The 20,766-nt window shown below is 36.8% G+C and overlaps 2 protein-coding genes and 1 non-coding gene across 4 annotated transcripts in view; 1 reads left to right on the forward strand and 2 right to left on the reverse strand.

Moving 5' to 3' along the window:
• LOC121869049 (mitochondrial folate transporter/carrier-like) overlaps window positions 1-6,144 on the forward strand; it is a 33,436-nt gene extending 27,292 nt beyond the window's left edge. Inside the window, exons 7-8 of one of the 2 annotated variants that reach the window (XM_042370148.1) lie at window positions 4,678-4,848; window positions 5,129-6,144. In XM_042370148.1, coding sequence (XP_042226082.1) covers window positions 4,678-4,843 — 166 coding nt within the window. In that variant the 3' untranslated portion in view covers window positions 4,844-4,848; window positions 5,129-6,144. Of the gene's footprint in view, window positions 1-4,677; window positions 4,859-5,128 lie in introns of both variants that reach the window. The other variant, XM_042370147.1, reaches the window with a different exon arrangement.
• Window positions 6,145-10,345: 4,201 nt separating this feature from the next.
• On the reverse strand, window positions 10,346-20,450 carry LOC121869050. The gene is made up of 2 exons (XM_042370149.1): window positions 20,330-20,450; window positions 10,346-14,552 (listed from the first exon to the last, which is right to left on the reverse strand). Exon 2 carries the CDS (start codon window positions 14,537-14,539, stop codon window positions 11,045-11,047), a length of 3,495 nt encoding a protein of 1,164 aa, XP_042226083.1. The 5' UTR covers window positions 14,540-14,552; window positions 20,330-20,450; the 3' UTR covers window positions 10,346-11,044.
• Window positions 17,105-17,176, reverse strand: Trnad-guc. The gene has a single exon. It is a non-coding gene; the product is annotated as a tRNA-Asp (tRNA).
• Window positions 20,451-20,766: the final 316 nt, after the last annotated feature.

Consider the following 20,766-nt stretch of genomic DNA (forward strand, 5'->3'; position numbering starts at 1 on the left):
TACAGTATTCCACAACAGGATGCAAGTTGATCATATTTACCACTATATATAGGGGTTGGGCTTTCTGTGTCAAACTTATGTTGTTGTGTATGTTTTAATCCCAAATCTAGTCAAAGACTGCTTGTGGGATGATGGATTTGAACTCTTAAATGTATCATTTCTGACCATTTTCATAAACTGTCAGTCTCAGATTAGCACTTTAAACTCAGTGTAGTGTGTTAATAATGTCAGTGGCAAAACTGTTGGTACTTTTGAGTACTTAATTTACTTGAACAATATTTTGTTTAAAATAGATGGCCATGATGTATGGGCTACTTCTGAAGCTGTCGGGTGTCATGGTTCTCTCGTTCCTAATTTTTCCTTGATCATAATTAAGCCAGCATTAGAGTCTTGCACATGTTCTTTGTGTTGTTTTCTAGGCTCAAACTTACTTTATTTTATTATTATATACAGTATAAGGAATGGAAGAAGTCCCAAGTAGTGAGTGGTGTTGACCATTGTCTTTCTGTATTTTGGTGCAGTTTTTGTATTTATTTTTTTATTTTTTTACTCAAGTATTCCACTCTAAGCCATTGCATCTTGTCTAGCAATCTGATGAAGTTGTAGATGCTGTAACCTTGCTGTTCATCAGTGTCTTTGTTGATGAATGCTGATGTGTTGCTTTCCCTGGGTGACACCACTTGGTACAGTAATGTAAGCGTTAGTTGATGGAGGTCCTTGTGAGAAGGAGACAGCTGTGATATATTGAGATTTTTCCTAGCTAACTAGAACCCTGTCCAGAAATAGCTGAGTTGTTATACCAAGACAGTATGTAATTAATATACTAGAGCAGTTTTGTATGATTTAAGAAGCCTATGGCAGGGATATATATTGTCATTTATCTGATCAACAGTTTATAGCCTCACAAGTCTGGTTAGTTCGTTTTATTTATTTTGTACATATGTGTGTTTGGTTGCCATAAATGTTTCTTAATACATATGATGACATATTCCCATAAGCTGTTATCAGAGCAGAGGTCAAGTGTGTGAATAACAGTGGTTGCCATAACCCTACCAATTCCTTACTACCTCGTTATAAGTGCTTCATGTATTTTATTCTCACATTTCTCCTTGTTGTCATGGTCAATTACTTGCTGAGTCGAGGTATCTGTCACCTGTTTATGGACATGGTTGCTGGAATTATATCAACAATGACATTTTATATTTAAATACAAAAATGTCAAGATTTGGAGTTTCTCTATCCCAGTATGTTAACAGTCCCCTCTTTACAAAGACCTCTACCAAGTAAGAGTCTTTCTTATGATGCTGTGTATAGTAAGTTACTGCTCGGTACCAAGAGTAAGTGAAAATCTTTTGAAAAGAAATACTTATGATATACTGAAACAAAAGCAAATGATTGTAACAATTGGATGCATTTGTATCAAAGAATGGGCCTAGGTGATATGACCACCATCCATCCACTAGCAATACGTGCTGTCTGTCGGCAGTTAATTTACTAAGGTTGTTCAAGCAATATCTTTCTAAAAGATAGTTGTAGTAACACACATGATAAGAATCACCATTGTTTAAGTTTGTACACTGGCTAGGCAGATGAGGAAATTTGTTTTTGCTCATAAAGAGTCCAGACAGTTTGACAGCCTTTGTGCTGCTTATTTTAGTATAATAATTGGCCACCTTTTGAAGGGATTATACAGTACTTCAAATTCTATATCACTGTTTGCCTGCAATCTTGACCACGAGTTTTGGTATTATTTCGGCCATTATTTTTTAAGTAATCCACTGTGTCTGGCCTGTCTGACACACTTCATTCCTTACTTTGATCTTTGTCATTCTTAATGCATTCACTTTTCAATCCTACCATCTGCCTCATATTTCAGTGGTGTGTTCTGGACATTACACATTTCTTGACTACCGTACTCACATTTTTGTTATTAGTTACACCCAGTGAAGCTGTATACTCTTTACAGTTCTCTCGTATGATGATAAATTACTCGTTAAAGCATAAAATTCAGTCATCAGTTGGGAAAGTAGATTTAAAGAATAAATTCCACTTTACATCAGTCATTCTTATGTTTTGGTACAATATTTTTAGTCCTTTAGGTTATCATTTGCACAGATAGATCTCAATGTGTCCTTAAAAGCTGAGAAAAAGAATTGTCTTTTACTTCAATTATTTTTGGTAACTAAATTTGAAGTACTAAGAGCAGTGGTAATTTACCTGAAGAAAGTCACATGTAGAGGGGATGAGGAGCATTGACAGGAAGAACAGTACAGTGCAGTAATGGTGAGACATTAGTGTACTGCAGACACCCTGTGCATATAAAAGAAATGACGTCCCGAGTCTTTACTAAGTGCGAGTCAATAATTCTGAAGCTGGAATTAATATGAACGGAGAATAAAATACTCTTGGACAAAGATTGGATCTGACTGAGAAATCTAGATAAGACAGACTCATGATGCCAACAAACTCTGATATTGTGGAAGACATTGAGTACAGCACAAGAAATGGAGTTTGAGGTGATCAAGTGTGTGTGGCTGATCATGTTTGTAGGGAAGTAAGAGTACAGGAGTTATATTTTGGAGGTTCATGGTCAAAAGCTCACAGGAAAGGATTGGGTTATGTGAGATTTTATTCTACCCTAATTTTGGACACCAGGAAGGAGGAATATAATAGTGTTGTGTTCATAGTCCCTTTGACAGGAGATAGAACAAGGCATAAGAGTATCTTGAAGAAAGACATTCAAAACAATATATGTTGATGTAGCCCTGAAACATGAATTAACTTTTAGTTGTAGAGAGATGTGTCCTTTTACAGTAGTTTTTATGTGACAGTGAAACCTTTAACCTTTCAGTGGTAGCTAAAGCTTTCCTACTCCAGTTAACTTAAAATGTGAAGTGAATATCCTTTAGGAGTACAGTCAGTTCTGCTATAACGCGATAGTTGTGTTCTTGTAAAACATCGTGTTATAGAAATTCGCGTAATAGAAATAACAGGGTTTATGGAGAAAATGGGGTTAGGTGCAGATTACTACTCGAAATCGAAAAAAATTTAGTAGTTAGTCTAACACAAAGGATAGCACAGTCTAAATAAATGTTACATTCATATCTAATAATGAAATCATACAGTAAATGTAACACTTTACCTTGAAAAAATATGAATATAACTTGATGGGGGAGAAGGGTGATTTTGAGGTAGATAACATCGAGCTTCTCTTCAAGGGTTATGGCCTTTCTTTTACGATCATCACTGGGAATGCGATCACCAGAACGCTTCTTGGAGATATTCTTTTTTACCATATTCACAGTTCATACCACAAAATTGGAGAAATAGTAAGCAAAAATCGCGTTACAGCAAACAAGTGTTCGCGTTATACAAATATCGTTCCTCTATTCATAAATCGCGTAAGAGCCAATTCGCGTTGTCAAAACACGCGTTATAGCAGAACTCACTGTAGAGATATTTACTTTTTCTGTGGCAGTATAGTCTTTAACCCCACTCCACCTACACGTAAGCAGAAATGAAATGCAAGGAACATGAAACTTCCACTGAGATGGCTTCCATCTCAACAGTTAACTAACCATCTCAACAGTTAACTAACGATCTTAATGACCACGTTTAAGGGTTATAGATTGGAAATAAGGTTTGTATGTACATTAGTTTATTGTGTAAGAGTTGCAAATGGTTGAAATATGATGGTGTTTTAATCGGAGGGATGTGTTTCTTATGTTAGGGAATGTAATGTTTTAACTTTATTTATTAAACAAATAAAAGTGGAAACTATTTAATGGTTAAGGAAAACATTACGTAAAAGAAGACTGAATTAAATACATAGCTGGTGGTGTGTTATGGTGTAGTAATAGCAGTTATCCAGTGTGCCACTACTAAACATGGCAGGATTTCTCTGGGTACTGCAAGGTCGTCCTGTACAGTATTAATAATGGTCGTAATAAAGTATCAAAGAACTGATCAACTGCCCAAACAGTAAGTAAGCTGATAGGTAAATATAAATCTGGTGAATGATAAATTTGGTTGCCATAAGTTCAGAAAAGGAGATTCAAATGCAGTTCAATCCTACAAAGTCATATAATGTCTTAAAAATTAATGTCTTTTGTTCAGTAACTAGATTGTCTCTATGAAAAAGACATTTATATAGAGAAAAAATATTTTTATAAGGAATCCAAAGTGCAGGGAATGGATTACAAGATAAATATATTGAAAATTTGGTACTACTATATTGTACCAACATAGGGATCACCTGAAGATTTGCCACCCCAGCTTATATCAACTCAAGATTAACTACCCTAATGCTGATCTTATCTATACTAACCTATCATAATAAGCAAAGCCTAACCTATCCTTATCTAGCACCCCCAGGTAGCATTAGGGTGTTTAGTCATCAGGTGAAGTAAACTGGGGATACTGATCTTCAGGCAATGCCTTCTGGACATTGTCATCAATCAAAACTGGAATTATATTTTTCAAGTTAAAATTACAGGGAAACTTGAACTATGATTCGTCAAAAAATATATAATTTTCCTTTGTCGAGAGTCATAGCATTGCGTTGGTGATCTATAACTCAAAATACACTGCAAAGTGGCTACAGTACATTACCAGACTCATATGGAGATAATGAAAGACTGACTAAGCTCTGTGTAATGTATGTGTATGTTTTTTCAGACAACATGGACTCCTGGGTTACTATAAAGGACTGTTCCCAAACCTCCTTAGAGTTGTCCCTGCGACGGCCCTCACCTTTGTTGTGTATGAGAAATCATCACATTTCCTGCTCAATTTACGGAAACCGGAGGAACCTAGTCAAGAGGAGACCAAGTCCACTTCATGATCTATGTTAGTAACTGTGAGTAACTCTCCTGTGTTGTGGAAGATTATACAAATTGTGTTGACTTATCATGCACAGTAGTGCGATGGTATTATAGGTATTCAGTCCAGTCGGGTAATTCAGTATTCAAATATGTTCACATGAGTACAATGAGTTAGTTTATTGTATGAGAAAACATTATATATTTCACAAATGCATATTTTACCTCACTACATCATATCATAAATCATGCTTTTGATTCCACTCATATATGCTGAAAAAGATATTAAGATATTTTTTCTTTTTCAGGAACAGCAACGGTGGCTTGTTATCATGTAAGATGTCAAGTTTACCAAAGGGAGCAACCAAGTTTTAAAAGGTTATTACACAAGCCTCAGTATAGTATATGATATATAATTTTTTGTTGTGAAGTTAACCAGATAGGGGCCAGTCTCCAAGTTGTTGTAACTATGTCAGTAATAAAAATCAATATTATTATGCATGTCTGTCAACAATAGCAGCTATAAATGGTTGAGAAGACAAGCAGGAGGTTGTCAGGAGGAACTTGAGTACTTCCATAAAGGTTGTGATGGTGAGGTCTGGTTACTACTGATGCTTTGTGCTGCAGAAAGGTGGATATTTATTTAGAAAAATCGTCATATAAGTTACAATTGAATCACCATGAACATAGACCATGCAGGTATACAACCATCACACCTAGGCAGTGCATGGTTTTATTTACTCACGATAATTAGGGTCTGTCTTGAGAACAACACAAGTATTGAGACAAAGTGTCACTCACCAAAGTCCTCATAGACAGCACTCTATTTATTAGCATTATGTTGTCTCTGGGGAAGGCCTAGTGCTCCATGCCTCATTATTGTGGGCACATACTGTACACTCATCCATATATAATGAATTACTGTAAAAGATTTAGTAGTTAAGTCATGAGGTATAATGATGGGTTGGTAATATTATATGGCTTATTCAGGTCACAGATCATTATGTCTGATGGTTGACCAAAATAAGTGTGTATCAAAATTTCATGTGAGGTCAGACGTCATTGTGTCACAGCCCTACATGTACTCTATAGTAATGAGAGGATTTGGTTAATCTGAATTTAAATGTGTTGACTTGTTAAACGAGTTGATGCAGTATATGGAGTTTGTCAACCCATAATCAATGGCTAAGGATTCCCCATTCTCTCCCCAATATGCTCAAAAATGAAACGCAAGAAACATGAAGTTTCCTCTGTCCCTAAAGCGAACTTCCATCAATGATAGCCAATGTTTAAGGGTTCAGCATTAATACAATAAAACTGATTGAGAATATATATATATATATATATATATATATATATATATATATATATATATATATATATATATATATATATATATATATATATATATATATATATATATATATATATATATATATATATATACTGTATATATATATATACTATATATATATACTATATATATATATTTATTTATTTTATCTTTAGTTGAACTCGTAGAAATACAACACTAGGTGGGCTGGACAATGGAGGATAGGATGTTGATGGGTTTCTGTTTATTTCTAATGGCAGATGATGTGAATGAACTAAAGCTAATTTAACCTATTAGAAATGTAATACAGGACTGTTAGGTTAAGTTAGGTTTAATTTGGTTGTTCGTGTCAGCTGCCCAGCACTCGCCAACAGAGCATAACGGAAACATGACCAACCACCCAAGAGCTAAGTAATTTTTCTGCAAGTCTCACCAAAAATAAAGAATGACTCCAAAGAACGTAAAAAGATAATTCATTACTGTACTAGGTGATTTTTTTCTTTTTCTATCAAGTGCTTGTCTCTGGAGACAATAGACGCCAGATTTATAGAATTTTGCTATCCTTCTTTGGTAATAATATGTTTAGTAGTGAATTTAGAGACTTAGTTGTTTGTGTTTGAAATTGTTTATTAGTTAGTTGTGTTTGAGTGGCTCAGTAGGATAGAAGGATGATGATGGTGTTGATGTTGTGTTGTCCATGTTAGTCTTGTGGTTCATAGAGTAACAATATTTCTCACTTTTATTTACTTTATTTCTCTGCTGCTATGTTTCACATTTCCAGTATGGTTGGGATATTTTTATTTCTTAAACAATAGAAAATACAAGGAAAGGTCATTGATGTTATAATGTTATTACTGTACTTCACTTCAGTAACTAAAACCATTAAATATGTTACAAGATTAGTCATTACACTAATCCATTAATAATTACTGTATATTCTATGAGAAATACAACTGTGTGAAAGGTCAACATATTGTCAAATACAGGGTGTCTCAATGAAAATGTATAATGTACTTTATGCACTGCCATATAGATTTTCATAGCATCTGTGAGAATGATCGTACAGGTATTACAAGAACAATATTTTCTTCGCTTGTCAATGTGCAAGATCTCAAATAATGCTATTCCAGACATCACACATTAACAGGTGAGGATAATGTTTCTTTTGTAATGTGCAGTACTGTACAATCTTCCTCGTAATTGCCACAAAAATCTGTACGGTAGTATGTATACATTTTGTGAGACACCCTGTATATTCTGCAAGTCTTCTCCATGCCAAAGATGGAAGATATACAATGCATTAAAACTGCTACCTAAAACTTCACACAACTTCACCAAAATCACTTTAGTCATTATCTTGCTGTAACTTTCATTCATCTTATGTTTAATGTAAGGTGTTCCTTCTCCTGTAGTCACTTATCAGCCTTGTATTCAGTGTTGGTAAGATACAATGAGATTAATTCAATGCTAGATTGATGACTACAGATTCCAGGATATTTGAACTGTTTATAGGGAAAAATTGGTGTTCACATAGCATTAAATATATTCTCATTGTACAGTCACCCTACAAAAGTCATGTCTCCTCTCCTTCTGAATCACAAACCTTAAGACACAGACTCATGAACCCGAATCATTTATGTACAGAATAATGCATGTGTCTACTGTTTCAGGTTCATGGGTCTGAATCTCAGGGTTCGGGGTTCAGGAGGACAGGCGACAGGACTTTTGTGGGTGACTGTACAAACATATCATTCATGTCATTACTGTAGTTTCTTTTACTATAGAATATTGAACTCTTGTAGATCAGGGTCCAAGTGTCTTAGTTTTATTTTGTACTTTATACAGTACAGTATGTGGGATATATGTACCTGTAGTGTATTTGATAATTTTGACTCATATATTATATTCTGTTGATGTTTAATAATGAATCTCATAAATTAGATCCACACTGAATTTGTATGAGCTGAAGATTAACACTCTTAGCTTGACTTAATCTAATTTAACCCAACCTGACCGAATCTACCCCCTCAAGTAGCATTAGGTTGTTAAAACATCTAGTGAAATAAGCTGGAGTATCTAATCTTCATCTGTCCATATGCTTTACTCTATCCTCTCAATTCAGTGTTACTTGTTTGGCCACCTTCATTTTTTTAGGAATGAACACGTGGTCTTGGTAGATGACATACAGTACAGTATTTGTAAATTTAGCATAGCTTGTTAATACCTGTACTGTAGTTTGATCTCTTGTCTTCAGAGTATACCTAGTCAAGTTACCATCATGTTAGGTTACATGTGTTCAGTATGAGGTGTTTGGTAATAGAATCATTTTGTCTCTTAATTTCTACATCATAAACGTTGGGACTTGGTGCATCATCAACCAGATAGGCATATTTAGTCTTATGTGTTTATTTGGTTTATGTACTTTTATTATGCCAGATACTGTCATTTATCAAGTTGTTTTGATGTTCTCTGGAGTTTACAGAAGGGATGTGTTCCTGACAACTATTCATTAACGGAAAATCTGTAAATCAAAGCAGAGTTTCCCATTGACTGCTACAGTATTTTATACTTAATGGAATATCCCACCTGATGTATAAGTTCTCTCGGTCTCCACAGGTGTTGTCTGTAGGGTGCGGTGTACACAAAATTTCTCTGCTGCCTCCGTGCCCCCCAGTACATGATACCTGTACACTATGCACATTCAATGACCTCGAGATCCCCTCATAAACAACTTATAGCTCATACCACGACCTTCCCAGTCAATACCGGGAAATTCCACAAGGTTACCCTCACAATGACGTGCCAGCCTTCAGTATGGGGCGGACAGTTTTTCTTCCCTTACTCATTTTTTATTCTGTAGTAGCAATGGAAAGGTAGTTTAGTTCCAGCCATCTTTGTTTGGTTTACCTGGCTTTGATCGTGTAGACTCAGTGTGATGATACAGGAGTTGTCTAGTCCAGATGCCTTTGGTTGAGGTTTATTGTGCAGTATATTATTTATATTACTGTTAAGTATTATTCTTGAATATCATCAAGTTTTTAGGACAAGTTTATTCAAATTATCAATGCAATTTCACCAAAAACACAAATGATCAAAGATTATTCTTTCAAGTCTTTTTCACCTGATGATTATACACCCAAACATTAACCTAACTTAACCCTCCTAGGTATCATTAGGGAGTTCCATCATCAGGTGACATAAGCTGGGGTAATCTTCACATGATTCCATGTATTTTGGGATCACGTAAGATCTGTCATGTGACCACAGTTAGCAGAAAGTTGAAATTGTTCGCCCAGGCTGGTAATATACGAGTAACTCCTACAAGAGAGGTGTGCACGAGGTTGTCACCATACTGTACATGGAAAGTCTGTTGTGCTGCATGGTAAAGCATAATGTTGCTGTCTGTATAATTGAGTTACTATAATCAGTTTCTCTTGATGAAATAAATGTACAAAGCAATAAATGGATTGATTGAAGCATTTATTTTTTAGCTGTTTTACCATCATCAAATTGTGGAGCAACTGTTGTCTTCATTCAGTTCTTTTGACTCTTTATTAGTTAAATAGGTAAATGTGTACATTATTGATAACCTCATTTATTGAATACCCAACATAGCCATGAACTCTTGTATTTTATGTCACTTTGTCTTTCTGTAATCCCTGGTATGGATGATAGGAGGGAGAGAGAGGGTAGAATTATGGGGTGAAGGACTCGCTAAAATTAAGGGGGATGAACATGGTATAGTGATTTTTGGAGGTAGATAAGGTGCTGGTAGGTAGGTGATACTAGTAGATGTGGTGCTGGTAGGCTAAGTAGATAGATACTGTATTGAAGTCTTGCTGTGGATGTCATAATTCAAGAGCCCATACCTGTCCACACTAGTTAGCTGACCAGGGGTGAAAAATATACTGTAACCATAGAACACCTGTCTTTCCTCAATATGAATGATGAGTGTCAGTAAATTCAGAGATGATGTCTGTGTGTGAGTTAGGTTTGGTTTTGTGTGTGTGTGTTCTATGTTAATTTGGAATAATCTAAATAATCTTAAAAATGCAACTGTTGTTTTTGCTAGAAAGGGATAACTTTGTTTGTATTTATTACCTTATAGGTATGGTAAAATACGTAACGCATTGTTTATTATCATACGGTATACTGTAGCTACTGTATATTAGGTTAGGTTAGTAAGATGCTATTCATTTATAATTTTTATTTAGATTATCTACAAGATCATCTCTATATATCAACCAGTTTAAATTAAAACAAATTAATGGTAAAAATTATTGCTACTTCTCAAATTTCCCATTTTAACATGTCATTATGTAAGGACAGTTATGCTTATAGGGCCCACTTTTACATCATTTCATGTACTGTAGGCAAACATACAGCACAGAAAGGCAAGAGCACTGTGTGTTTCAAAGCTTACGGTCAAAATATACAGTGCTGTTGTTTTTCTGTGTGTTTACTCTGCCTACAGTACAGTACAGTATAGCAATAAATTAATAAATTGCAGTAAAAACAAATGACATTATGATTAGACTATGAAATAAATAACTTATACAGTAATAACAACTTGAGAATTAATAATATTCCTCTCTTAGTTACAATTTTTACAATTCATCTCAACACCTACACTCCCTAAGCAGTTTTATTAATACCTGTACAAGGTCAAAGTCATTCACAATACAGTACAGTAAACTCGTCTTAACAAAAAATTATAACATCGTTTCAAGCAACCTTTGATGACCATCATGTTGTAGAACTGTACATTGTACTGTACAATACAGTACCTGTACATAATTAAGCTTGTCCTTAATTGCCAGCCAATTTGTATGGGGAATCTGGCCCCAGCAAGGAACTTACATCAGTGCACATCAGGGTTTTTTTTCTGTCACTACATTAGTCCTGTGTACACTAGCAGGATGCACCTTTGAGCTATGAAGTTGATTATAACTGTGAGAGGAATGTCTGGCTCTGTGAGTGTTCTACAGACTGAATTGTAAAACTCGAGGAGTTTAGGGGAAATTGAGACCTTGTCAGTACTGGGGGGTTGTGCTTGTTGAGGCAAACCAGGTGACTGCAGGAAAACATTTTGGGCAGGTTGTTTGTAAACATTGGAGATGTGAGGGCTTGGAGGACCTACCAAAACTCCTTGGTTATCAGACTGATGTGTTGGAGGAAGTGAAAACTGGTTGTTGGCATTGGACTGCTCAAAATTATGAGAGAATTCTGTAGGAGATGAAGGTTCCAACTTATTTATGGGAAAACTTTTCCTTAAATTCTTGGCAACTCTTGAACTATTAGGAACACTGAGATGTGAGGAGAAATCGTGAGCACTTCCCTCAGGGGGATTGTTGTATCTAACATTCTGGCCGATGATTCTGTGATGCCCTGAGAGGTCTCCTGCCAGAATGGGGGTTAAAGGACTGTGAGGAAGATCTTCGCCACTGCTAATTGGATGGACTGGCATATTTTGCTCCTTTAGGAGTGAAATTTCATCTGATTGATGAGTTTTTGGTGCAGCATATTTCTGATGACCGTCATTAGTTACTGCAGCAACTTGCTTTTGCTGAATTTCATCTGAGGTCTCACTCGACACCGATAGTCCTGAGTGTTCAGAGACACAATCCTCCGAGATAATACCTGGATATAATGAATCAGTGACTGGTCTAGTAGAGTCTTGAGTGTCCAACTCATCCTTTGTGTCAGTGATAGTCCTCATATTGATTATTTTTTTAGTTTGATAATTTAGGATACATCTTTTCACATTGTTTTGTTTTCCATTAACTGTTCTCTCTGGCACTGTCATGGGAATAGACAGTTCACCGTGTTCATCTGGGCTTGGCATAGCCTGTTCATCTTGGTGTTTTATCAAGAACTTTTTCAGTAATGATAAAAGCTTGCCTGTGTTACCATCAGTCAATTCCTCCAGAAGATCTCTGGCTATTGGCATATGAGACAAACTCTCAACTTTCTTCTCTGCAGTCTTGAGAAGATATTCTTTGTTCTTGGTAATGTAGGTATAGATATTATCTGTCATTGCTCTAGAACTCTTAGAGTCTGGTATCATCAGTGAATTATATATGTATTCCAGGTCACTGGAAGGCCCAGCTACAGTCCTACTGTTCAAACTTGGTGTATATTTATCAATGAATTCCTTGGCATGTTGTGGAGTCAGAACCAAATAGCGGACATCCCTTCTGCGTCGCCTTCCCAGAAAACCAAGAAGTGGAGCCAGGACAGGTATAGCTATGGCTGAGGTTGTGCCAGCTGCCACTAGACATGCGAGAAATATGGAACATGCTTTACTCTTAACACAATGCTCAAGACCTTTTGTTTCTTCAGGTTCAGCGGGCGTACTACCAGAACGAATATTTAACGGTGATGCAGGTGGCGATGCAGGGGGCTGTGGTTCATCTGACTGCATAAATGTATTGCTGTGTATGGCTGGGATGTAAGGAATGTCATCATTTTCATCATTTACTGTAAGCTTCTTGGCTGGTGGCCACTGCTGTAACATCTGAGATTGCAACAAACTGGCAAGAATTAGGTCCTCATTGCTGATATTGTTTACTGGGTCACTTTGTTGCATTGGAGGTGGCACATTAGGCTGGTTTTCATAATGGTATTTCGTTTTCAAGAACTCAAGGTATACGCTAAGGGCATGAATCTGATCAATTGTTGTCTGTGATCCCTGTTGACCCAACAGAAGTGTTCCAGGATCCTGAAGAGGAGGAGTGTTTGGGCCTGGCAACATCATCTGATGCTCAAACTGATTGACAAGTTTGTTATGGTTCAGTTGATTATTCTTCTCCAGCAGAGCATTTGCTTGGTCTTGATACACAGGTATTGTTGTCTGGATGTTTGGCGAGTCATTACCTGGGACAGGTGAAAAGAATGCATGGTTGGGAGTTCCCTCTGTGGTTAGGCTCACAGGAGTAGCAGATGGTGATATACTATGGGGTATTGTTGGTTCAGGGGAGTGGTGGTTGTGATCTACCTTGCTTTGAGAGTTCACAATCTTATGGTTATCATGTAAGTTATCACTGGAGATGCCTGACGTGGGGAGAGAAGAAGAATCACCCAAAGGATTATTGTCAGTGAAGTAATTCATATGGTCCAGCTCCGTGTTGCGTGCTTGTATCTGGTGCATGCCAGCCTGATGGTGAGGCATGGCTGGAATTCCAGGAGGCAAACTTGATCTCCATTCTTGGAATTTCATTTGATTCCCATCATCCTGTGGTACTTGGTACTGGGTAAGGTATTCTGTGGTTACCTCTGCTGGAGGCTTCCTAAAACTGCTGCCATTGTTTTGTGACATCACGAGAGCATTATGAATGTGCTTCTGAGGAGGGGTTTGTTGTAACTCTTCTTGGTTCATCAGGACAGTGAGAAATTGAAGATTTGTTAATATGTCAGCCATATCAGCTTTTCTCTCCTGGTGTGGTAAGCTAAGATTGTCTAACATGTGAACATTTATGGTATTTCCTGGAGGAAGTTTTGATGAGGCACCTGTGTCTGTCACTATAACTGAGGGCTGCCTGTGTGAGGTATCGTCAGCTGGTGGTTTTGTTGTAGAAAATTTGCCACTAGGATTGACTCTGGGAGGGTGTTGGTCACCAAGTTTCTGAGTATTCTGACTCACAATTCCTTGTGGTTGATGGCGAGGGTGACTTTGAGTATTAGGCAGACGTTGATAATTTGGATGATTCTGCGGGTTATGCTGGTTCTGGGAGTTCTGATCTTTCAGTAAAATTTGGGATTCTGGTTCTTTTTTACGAGTGAGTAGAGCCAGTTCCTCAATTGTCATTAGTTTAGAATTAATTCTTATTGTTGGTTCCTTGTCATGCATGTGTGCCTGTGATGTTGAAGGAAGTGAATTTGAGGAAGGAGGCAGTTGGTGTGAGGGGGACTGTTGAAACCCTACACTGGGGTTTGGGTTGAACTCCTGTGAGCCAGAGTGATAATGCAGATGGGTGGGTGCTGGGATTGGTGCTGGACGGTGATACTGACCTAGGATGTGCACCGCATTCCCATGGTTCAAGTACAATGGGTAAGAAGAACTCTCTATCAACTGCTTCAGGACACGTGCCTCTTCATGTGGTAATTGTTCCGGGACCTGAAAGTTTGCATTCCTCTGCATGTCAAGACACAGCTCTCTAGCCAGTGTGTTCGAACTATTTTCGCAGTTCAAGGAATTTCTCACACTCTTTATATACACATTGTTAGGCATGCTCAGAGGATTTACAGAAGCCGTCTCTATTGTGTCATTAACTTGTCCGTTTTCAGTATTGGTTGAGGGGATTCCAGGTGGAGGGAGAGCAGAGCCTTGGGTGTCGTGGCTGAATGTCACCATCACACACACCACCAACACATGGCTGGACAACATAATCTACCACTCCCTGCAATGATAACATATGATTAGTGTTGAATTAACTACGGGAGGTAGAATAAGCTAGTTATTACAACTTTAGCAGGCATGAATGGATCATTAGTCACACTTTTGAATAATAGCATGAAATGGAAATAAGCTTTTATAGGCGTTTTTACAGTATTTGATTCAGTTTAATGTTTACCATTGTTTATACAGTATACAGTACCCGCCATGTCCTGTACAGTACATCATGATGATGGACCAATGCAAAGTTCTATGATGATTTCACTGAACAGTGAATACTGTATATATCACTTGAATGGCTTGAGTGATATATATATATATATATATATATATATATATATATATATATATATATATATATATATATATATATATATATATATATATATATATAAGTAAATCACTGTAGGTGCGCGTGAATTACACATAGAACTTCGTGTTTTCTTCTTTCCTTGTGGTTATATATATATATATATATATATATATATATATATATATATATATATATATATATATATATATATATATATATATATATATATATATATATATATATTTCATGTAGATCCAATGAAAATGGACATCTTCAGATAAGATGTGCCTGCTCCGTTTTTCCCATATATATATATATATATATATATATATATATATATATATATATATATATATATATATATATATATATATATATATATATATATATAACAGACTGATTGTTCGAACGGTTAGTTCGCTTATAATTGGTGAAATAATAAATAAAAAAAGTTGGCATCATACTTGAAGTTCAACAGAGCATGACCATCATCACTTAGAACTCATCTAGAAACAAGTAGTCACACTAAATAAAGACTTTGAGGAATTAAATCTGTCAACAGAAGATTCCTTTAAGAACTGGGTCAGGTGTGGCACTGTACCCTACCTTACTGAGGATCACGTGAACTGAAGATTAGGCAGTTCAGCTTATTTCACCTAAGGTTTAACCACCCTAACGTACCTTAACCTAACTAACCTATCTTAACCAAACTCACTCTAAGCCCCCTACCTTAACTTAACCGAACATTAAACCCCCTCAGGTATCATTGTACAGTATTGCTCTATCTTCGCCACTTACGTTTACTTACCGGACAATCTTGTTCTCTGTTAAACACTGTTGACGAGTCTATTCTAATATGACCTCAGAGTCGGTACTGTCACATCATTACCTGGCAGGTTATTCCAGGAGTTAATAACTTTTACTCTAAAGAAGTTCTCTATGGTCGTTTTGTGTACTGATAAATTCTTTAACTTGGGGCCGCCATTTGCTTAATTTTAAGAATAAGAGGAGTATAATGTCTGTACTGTAGTCTTTGTGTAATTTTGACGCATTTTTGTTTACTATGTGTTGTACGGTTTAAGTCAATAAACCAAATGCTTTTTACGTCTGTAGTTAGAGAGATAATGAACGAAACTATTAATCCGGATCTTAGAGAGGCCTTGTTGACGCTCCCGCTCACTTGCAGGCTGCAGCTGCCTGGCTGTGTCTACTGTCACTTAATCACTTGATTCCCTCATGTCAAGTGAGGTAAGATACTCTCTAAAGGTGTTTATTGATTGGTGTATTATATACGGTAAACGAAACTTGTAGTGATAAAATAAGTATAGGAAAATTTGACCACGATCTAAGTTATGGACGAGTCCGATGAGGAAACACTGAATGGCTGGGTTGTGGACAAGGAATAGTGAGACACCGGAGAAGCTAAGTAAGTTACTGAATATATAATTCATGCCCCAGTAATGGCTGCTCCACCTTTACCCATGTACTGTACCTCACAGAAACAAAGAGAAAACGTGAATAATCAGAAATTGTGTATTTATATGGGGAACAACAATATCTTAGTGGTTGTTGGGAACCTGTACTTAGTTGCCCCGAAAATGAAAATTGTATTGTTATTTTTGTTTTTGTTTTTACATTTATTTAGGTAAACCGCCATGCAACTGAACATTTGGCCAGCATGTTCTTAGTGTTCGTATAACTAGTATAACAAAGGTAAACGGTAGGTTGGTTCAACCATGTATAACCCAAGAAATACATTTAAAGATTGCGATGGGATACTTAGTTCACGGTCCTTCACTTCCGCTCAAGGAAGGTAGAGTACCTTCCTTGGTTCCGCTATTTGTCCGGCATTCGTTCTGATTGATTGAGTCTGATAGTCCAGATGATCCAGTTGTAACCATGGTCGATACTGTTTAGTTTTTTAAACCCCGATCCTATAAAATAGGAGTGTGTGTCCGTCCGCACTGATCATTTATATATTAATAAGTCAAATAGAGAGATAGTTATTCAGTCGAATCGTCATACATAGGATCAGCATGTGTATAGGCAATGACATAGCCGCAATGCAGGTGTTACAATATAAAAAAGTGCATACATACCGTGTACATACATTATTGATATATTGTACATACACATTGCAGATATATAAACAATGGTAAACACTCAGTCTATTCAAGCAAGTATGTCCAATAAAGTCAACATATACTTTATTTTCAATAAAGTCCTTTGCAAAATAATTTTTCCTCCCCGGCGGGGAATTGAACCCCGGTCTCCCGCGTGACAGGCGGGGATACTCACCACTATACTACCGAGGACGTGTAAGTCATGAGGAGGGTTGAAATAAAAGATACTCAGCAGATTCAGATCAACATCTAATTTAACGTTTATAACCAACATTTATGCCCTTATGATTCCTCTTGAATTTGAAAATTTGGCAGGATTGAAGTTATACACTGGCCTCAATACTATTTGTAAGCCCAAGGCGGAAAAATAATGTACCTTCATAATGATTATGGTCCTAAGAAACATGACGAAAGCGACCACCTATGGCAAAACGTGTATTGTGGAGAAGTAATAATGTAATTAATACAGATAATAATGTATGGTCACCGGGGTTGGAGGATGGAATTTTAGATGACCTAAATATACCATTAAATCTAGTGAGATCTCGGTAAGTAGGGAGAAGCACGTGGGATTTTATCGAGTGAAAAACTGAAGAGAGATTTTGTCCCTCGGGATGATGTGAGCACCGGTACTTGGAACCTCAGGTAAAGACCTGAAGTGGACCATCTGGCCGAGCAACACCTCCCCCAGGGTATCATCGTGTTTACTAAAAACTAGTCACTCGATCACAAAGCTCTTACTGTTTATTTGTCAAGCAATAATCCAGCAGGGACACGACGAATGTATCAAGAGGATCGGACAAATTCTTAAGAATTCGTATATCGACATTTAAAAAAAAAAAGATATAAAACGCAGCTGACTGCCTTACTAGACCTAAACCTAAAAAATCCTCCAAATGCCATCAATAATTGCGTTACTATTTTAACTAGATATGTCCACTAGTTATGAGTACTCACACTGGGAATATCGAGTCAGGTTGATAGCTAACCCGACAAAATCTGCCCTTATTGATACACTACCTCACGTTAACTAGACCTTAGTTGTGTCTTAGGACTTTATCACTTGGTAATATCCCAAAATGTTCAATAATTAATACTAATAATAAACGGTTTGTTGAAAAACACAACAGCCATATCCTGAAAATATGTAAATGACCTGATTGGTATATGCTGTAAATAACATACAACACACACACGTATTATTGTTGGTGCCCTATTTTGTCTTCCAGATTCACCTTGTGTTTTAGGCTTCGGTATGATTATAAACCATGTATAATCTTATATAACTTAATTCTACCCTAACTTACTGTAGCTTAATCTAGTGTAACCCAACACAATATACTTAAACCAAACTACCGAACCAGAGTTAACATCACTCTACCCTTACTAAACCCAAATTAACCTAATTGATTTTAACCAAACATTTCATTCCATATAACCTATTTTTTTATAACCAAACCTTACATTTATCGCTGTATTTTGTTTAGTGAGAAATTACTTGTGATAATTTTGGGTCATCCGAAGATTGGGCATCCTAGCTAATTAAACCTGAAAATTAACCACCCTAATTTTACCTTGGGTTCGCGTTATGTTGTTATAATCATTAAGTTATATGAATAAAATGTCTTAATCTTGAACGTGGTAGTATTTTTATTAGCGTGTGAGGTTTAGCATCAATGTCCGGGTGTTGAGTGAGGGTTGGTTATACAGGTCACACTACGCTGTAGGTTGTGAAACTCAGAGCAGCAGCAACGGGACAGCTCCCCAGAGGCCTTAAGACCTGCTCACCCGCAACTCCCAGCAACCATACCGGTACACACTCGTTTTGCCTTAAGATTACAAACTATTTCACCTGCCATGTGATTTTCTCCCTTATGAACTACCCGAGTTAACGCTATCCTCCTACAAATTTGGGGGGATATTGAAGTTAGTTACAGTTTTCGTTAGTGTGCTACTTGTGAGGTGCTTCATTCACTAGTAGTATAAAGTGGCCTGTTTAATCTAATCTAGTTTAATTCTACTACTTGGAGACTTAATTAAGTAAATCTTAAAGACGCAAATGCAGGTTCAGAAGTTTCATATCTGCACATTAAACACTGCAGTATTGTCGACCAGTGTTATGAATAGGTCAATTTTCTACGCGAATGTTTATTATATTAATGTAATGACAAGTTCACTATCCTCCACTTCCATGCCTTTTCTCATTTTCCCCTCGTCACATACTTAAGCTACCAAAAGTCTCATCCCATTTTATCCAAAACATTGAGCTTGGGTGTCCAGTCAAGAGTTATTTCATTAAGTTTGGTTGGTGCCTGTCAGGACTGGGCCCATTTCTCCTGAACCCGAACATAGGGCGTGTAGCATCCATCTGTGGTGAATGTCTCAGTGTAGTTTAGTCATTAATTTTTTAACATTCACTAAACGTTGTAAAACTTAATCAAACTCATTGTATTTAACAAAAGCTAACCCCGATCATCCTTAATCATAACCTAACTAAAACAGAACAATCTATGTGATCTTAACATAAAAAATTACCGAACATAACATATTCTACTTACTGTATATTGTACGAGTATTTGTAGAAAAAAATCATTATATATCTTCCGTACAACAGTTGCGGCCGAAATATCCCGGACTTTTAGCAGTATCTAACCGGTGGTACTTTTCAATGTAAAGTTTATTAGAATAGTAACATGAAAAAATACTGTATAATGCAAAAAAAAACAAAAAAAAAATCACCCCCTCCTGTTACTGATTTGACTGGAGTAGATAGATGTTGATGGCAGTTCTGTACGCTCTCACGCTGCGTCCCGTCCCAGGGTCGAACCCCGGGTCAGATGAGAACGGTGCTTACCAGTGCTACTCTATACCACACTTAACTGTGGTTCTGCGGTAGATTTCCAACTGGTTTGACTATTCTCAAGCGCCAGTCTACACAAACGGTCATAACGGCATATTACCACCAGGTATATGTCTTGTGGGTATCAGTTACTTGTAAAGTTTATTAATGGCTGCACTTGACACAGTAGGTATATATTTATTTTTAAGTTTAATCGCTACACAAGGTCGGTGGTATAGCTGCTACACGCTTGACTCGACCGGCTTTGCTCGGGTGTGAGAACGGCGTTGACCAATCCGACCTAATTTAACCTAACCGAACTCAACATAACCTAACTTAGCCTAAACTAACCTAAAATAGTTTAACTGTATTTAACCTCACCTCAGTAACCTACCATAACCCAAACCAAGTAGCCTAATCTAACCTAACAATAACCAAACCTAATCCGACATAACCCATATTTAATTAAGATTCTACCTACAAAACATAACCGAATATATAATTACCTTGCTACACCAGGCCACTGTAGGAGCCTCGTGTGTAGTGTGATGTGGTTTAGGTGTTCCAGTGGGCGTGCGTCTCTCGTCAGGCACCCGCTCTCACTGCTGTTACAACTCTGAATGAGCTGAACCGAGTCTACGGCCGGACTGCCCAATACCTTAATGTGGTTTTTTTTTTTTTTTGCGGGAGGTGTTTGGAGAGAAATTAGTTGATAAAGAGAAATTAGATGAGAGTAACTAGTTGAGATAGATTAGTTGATAGAAATTTAATAAGAGAGAAATTAGGAGAGAAACGTATTAGTTGATAAAAAGATAAATTAGTTGAGAGAGATTTTAGTTGATAGCAAATAATTGAGATAAATTAGTTGATAGAGAGGTAATTTTTCAGAGCGAGATTCGCGGAAAAAATAATAATGAGAGAATGACGAATGAGATATTCAATA

This window comes from Homarus americanus, unplaced genomic scaffold (genome assembly GCF_018991925.1).
Source record: "Homarus americanus isolate GMGI-L3 unplaced genomic scaffold, GMGI_Hamer_2.0 scaffold24694, whole genome shotgun sequence".
Classification (NCBI taxonomy): Eukaryota; Metazoa; Arthropoda; class Malacostraca; order Decapoda; family Nephropidae; genus Homarus; species Homarus americanus.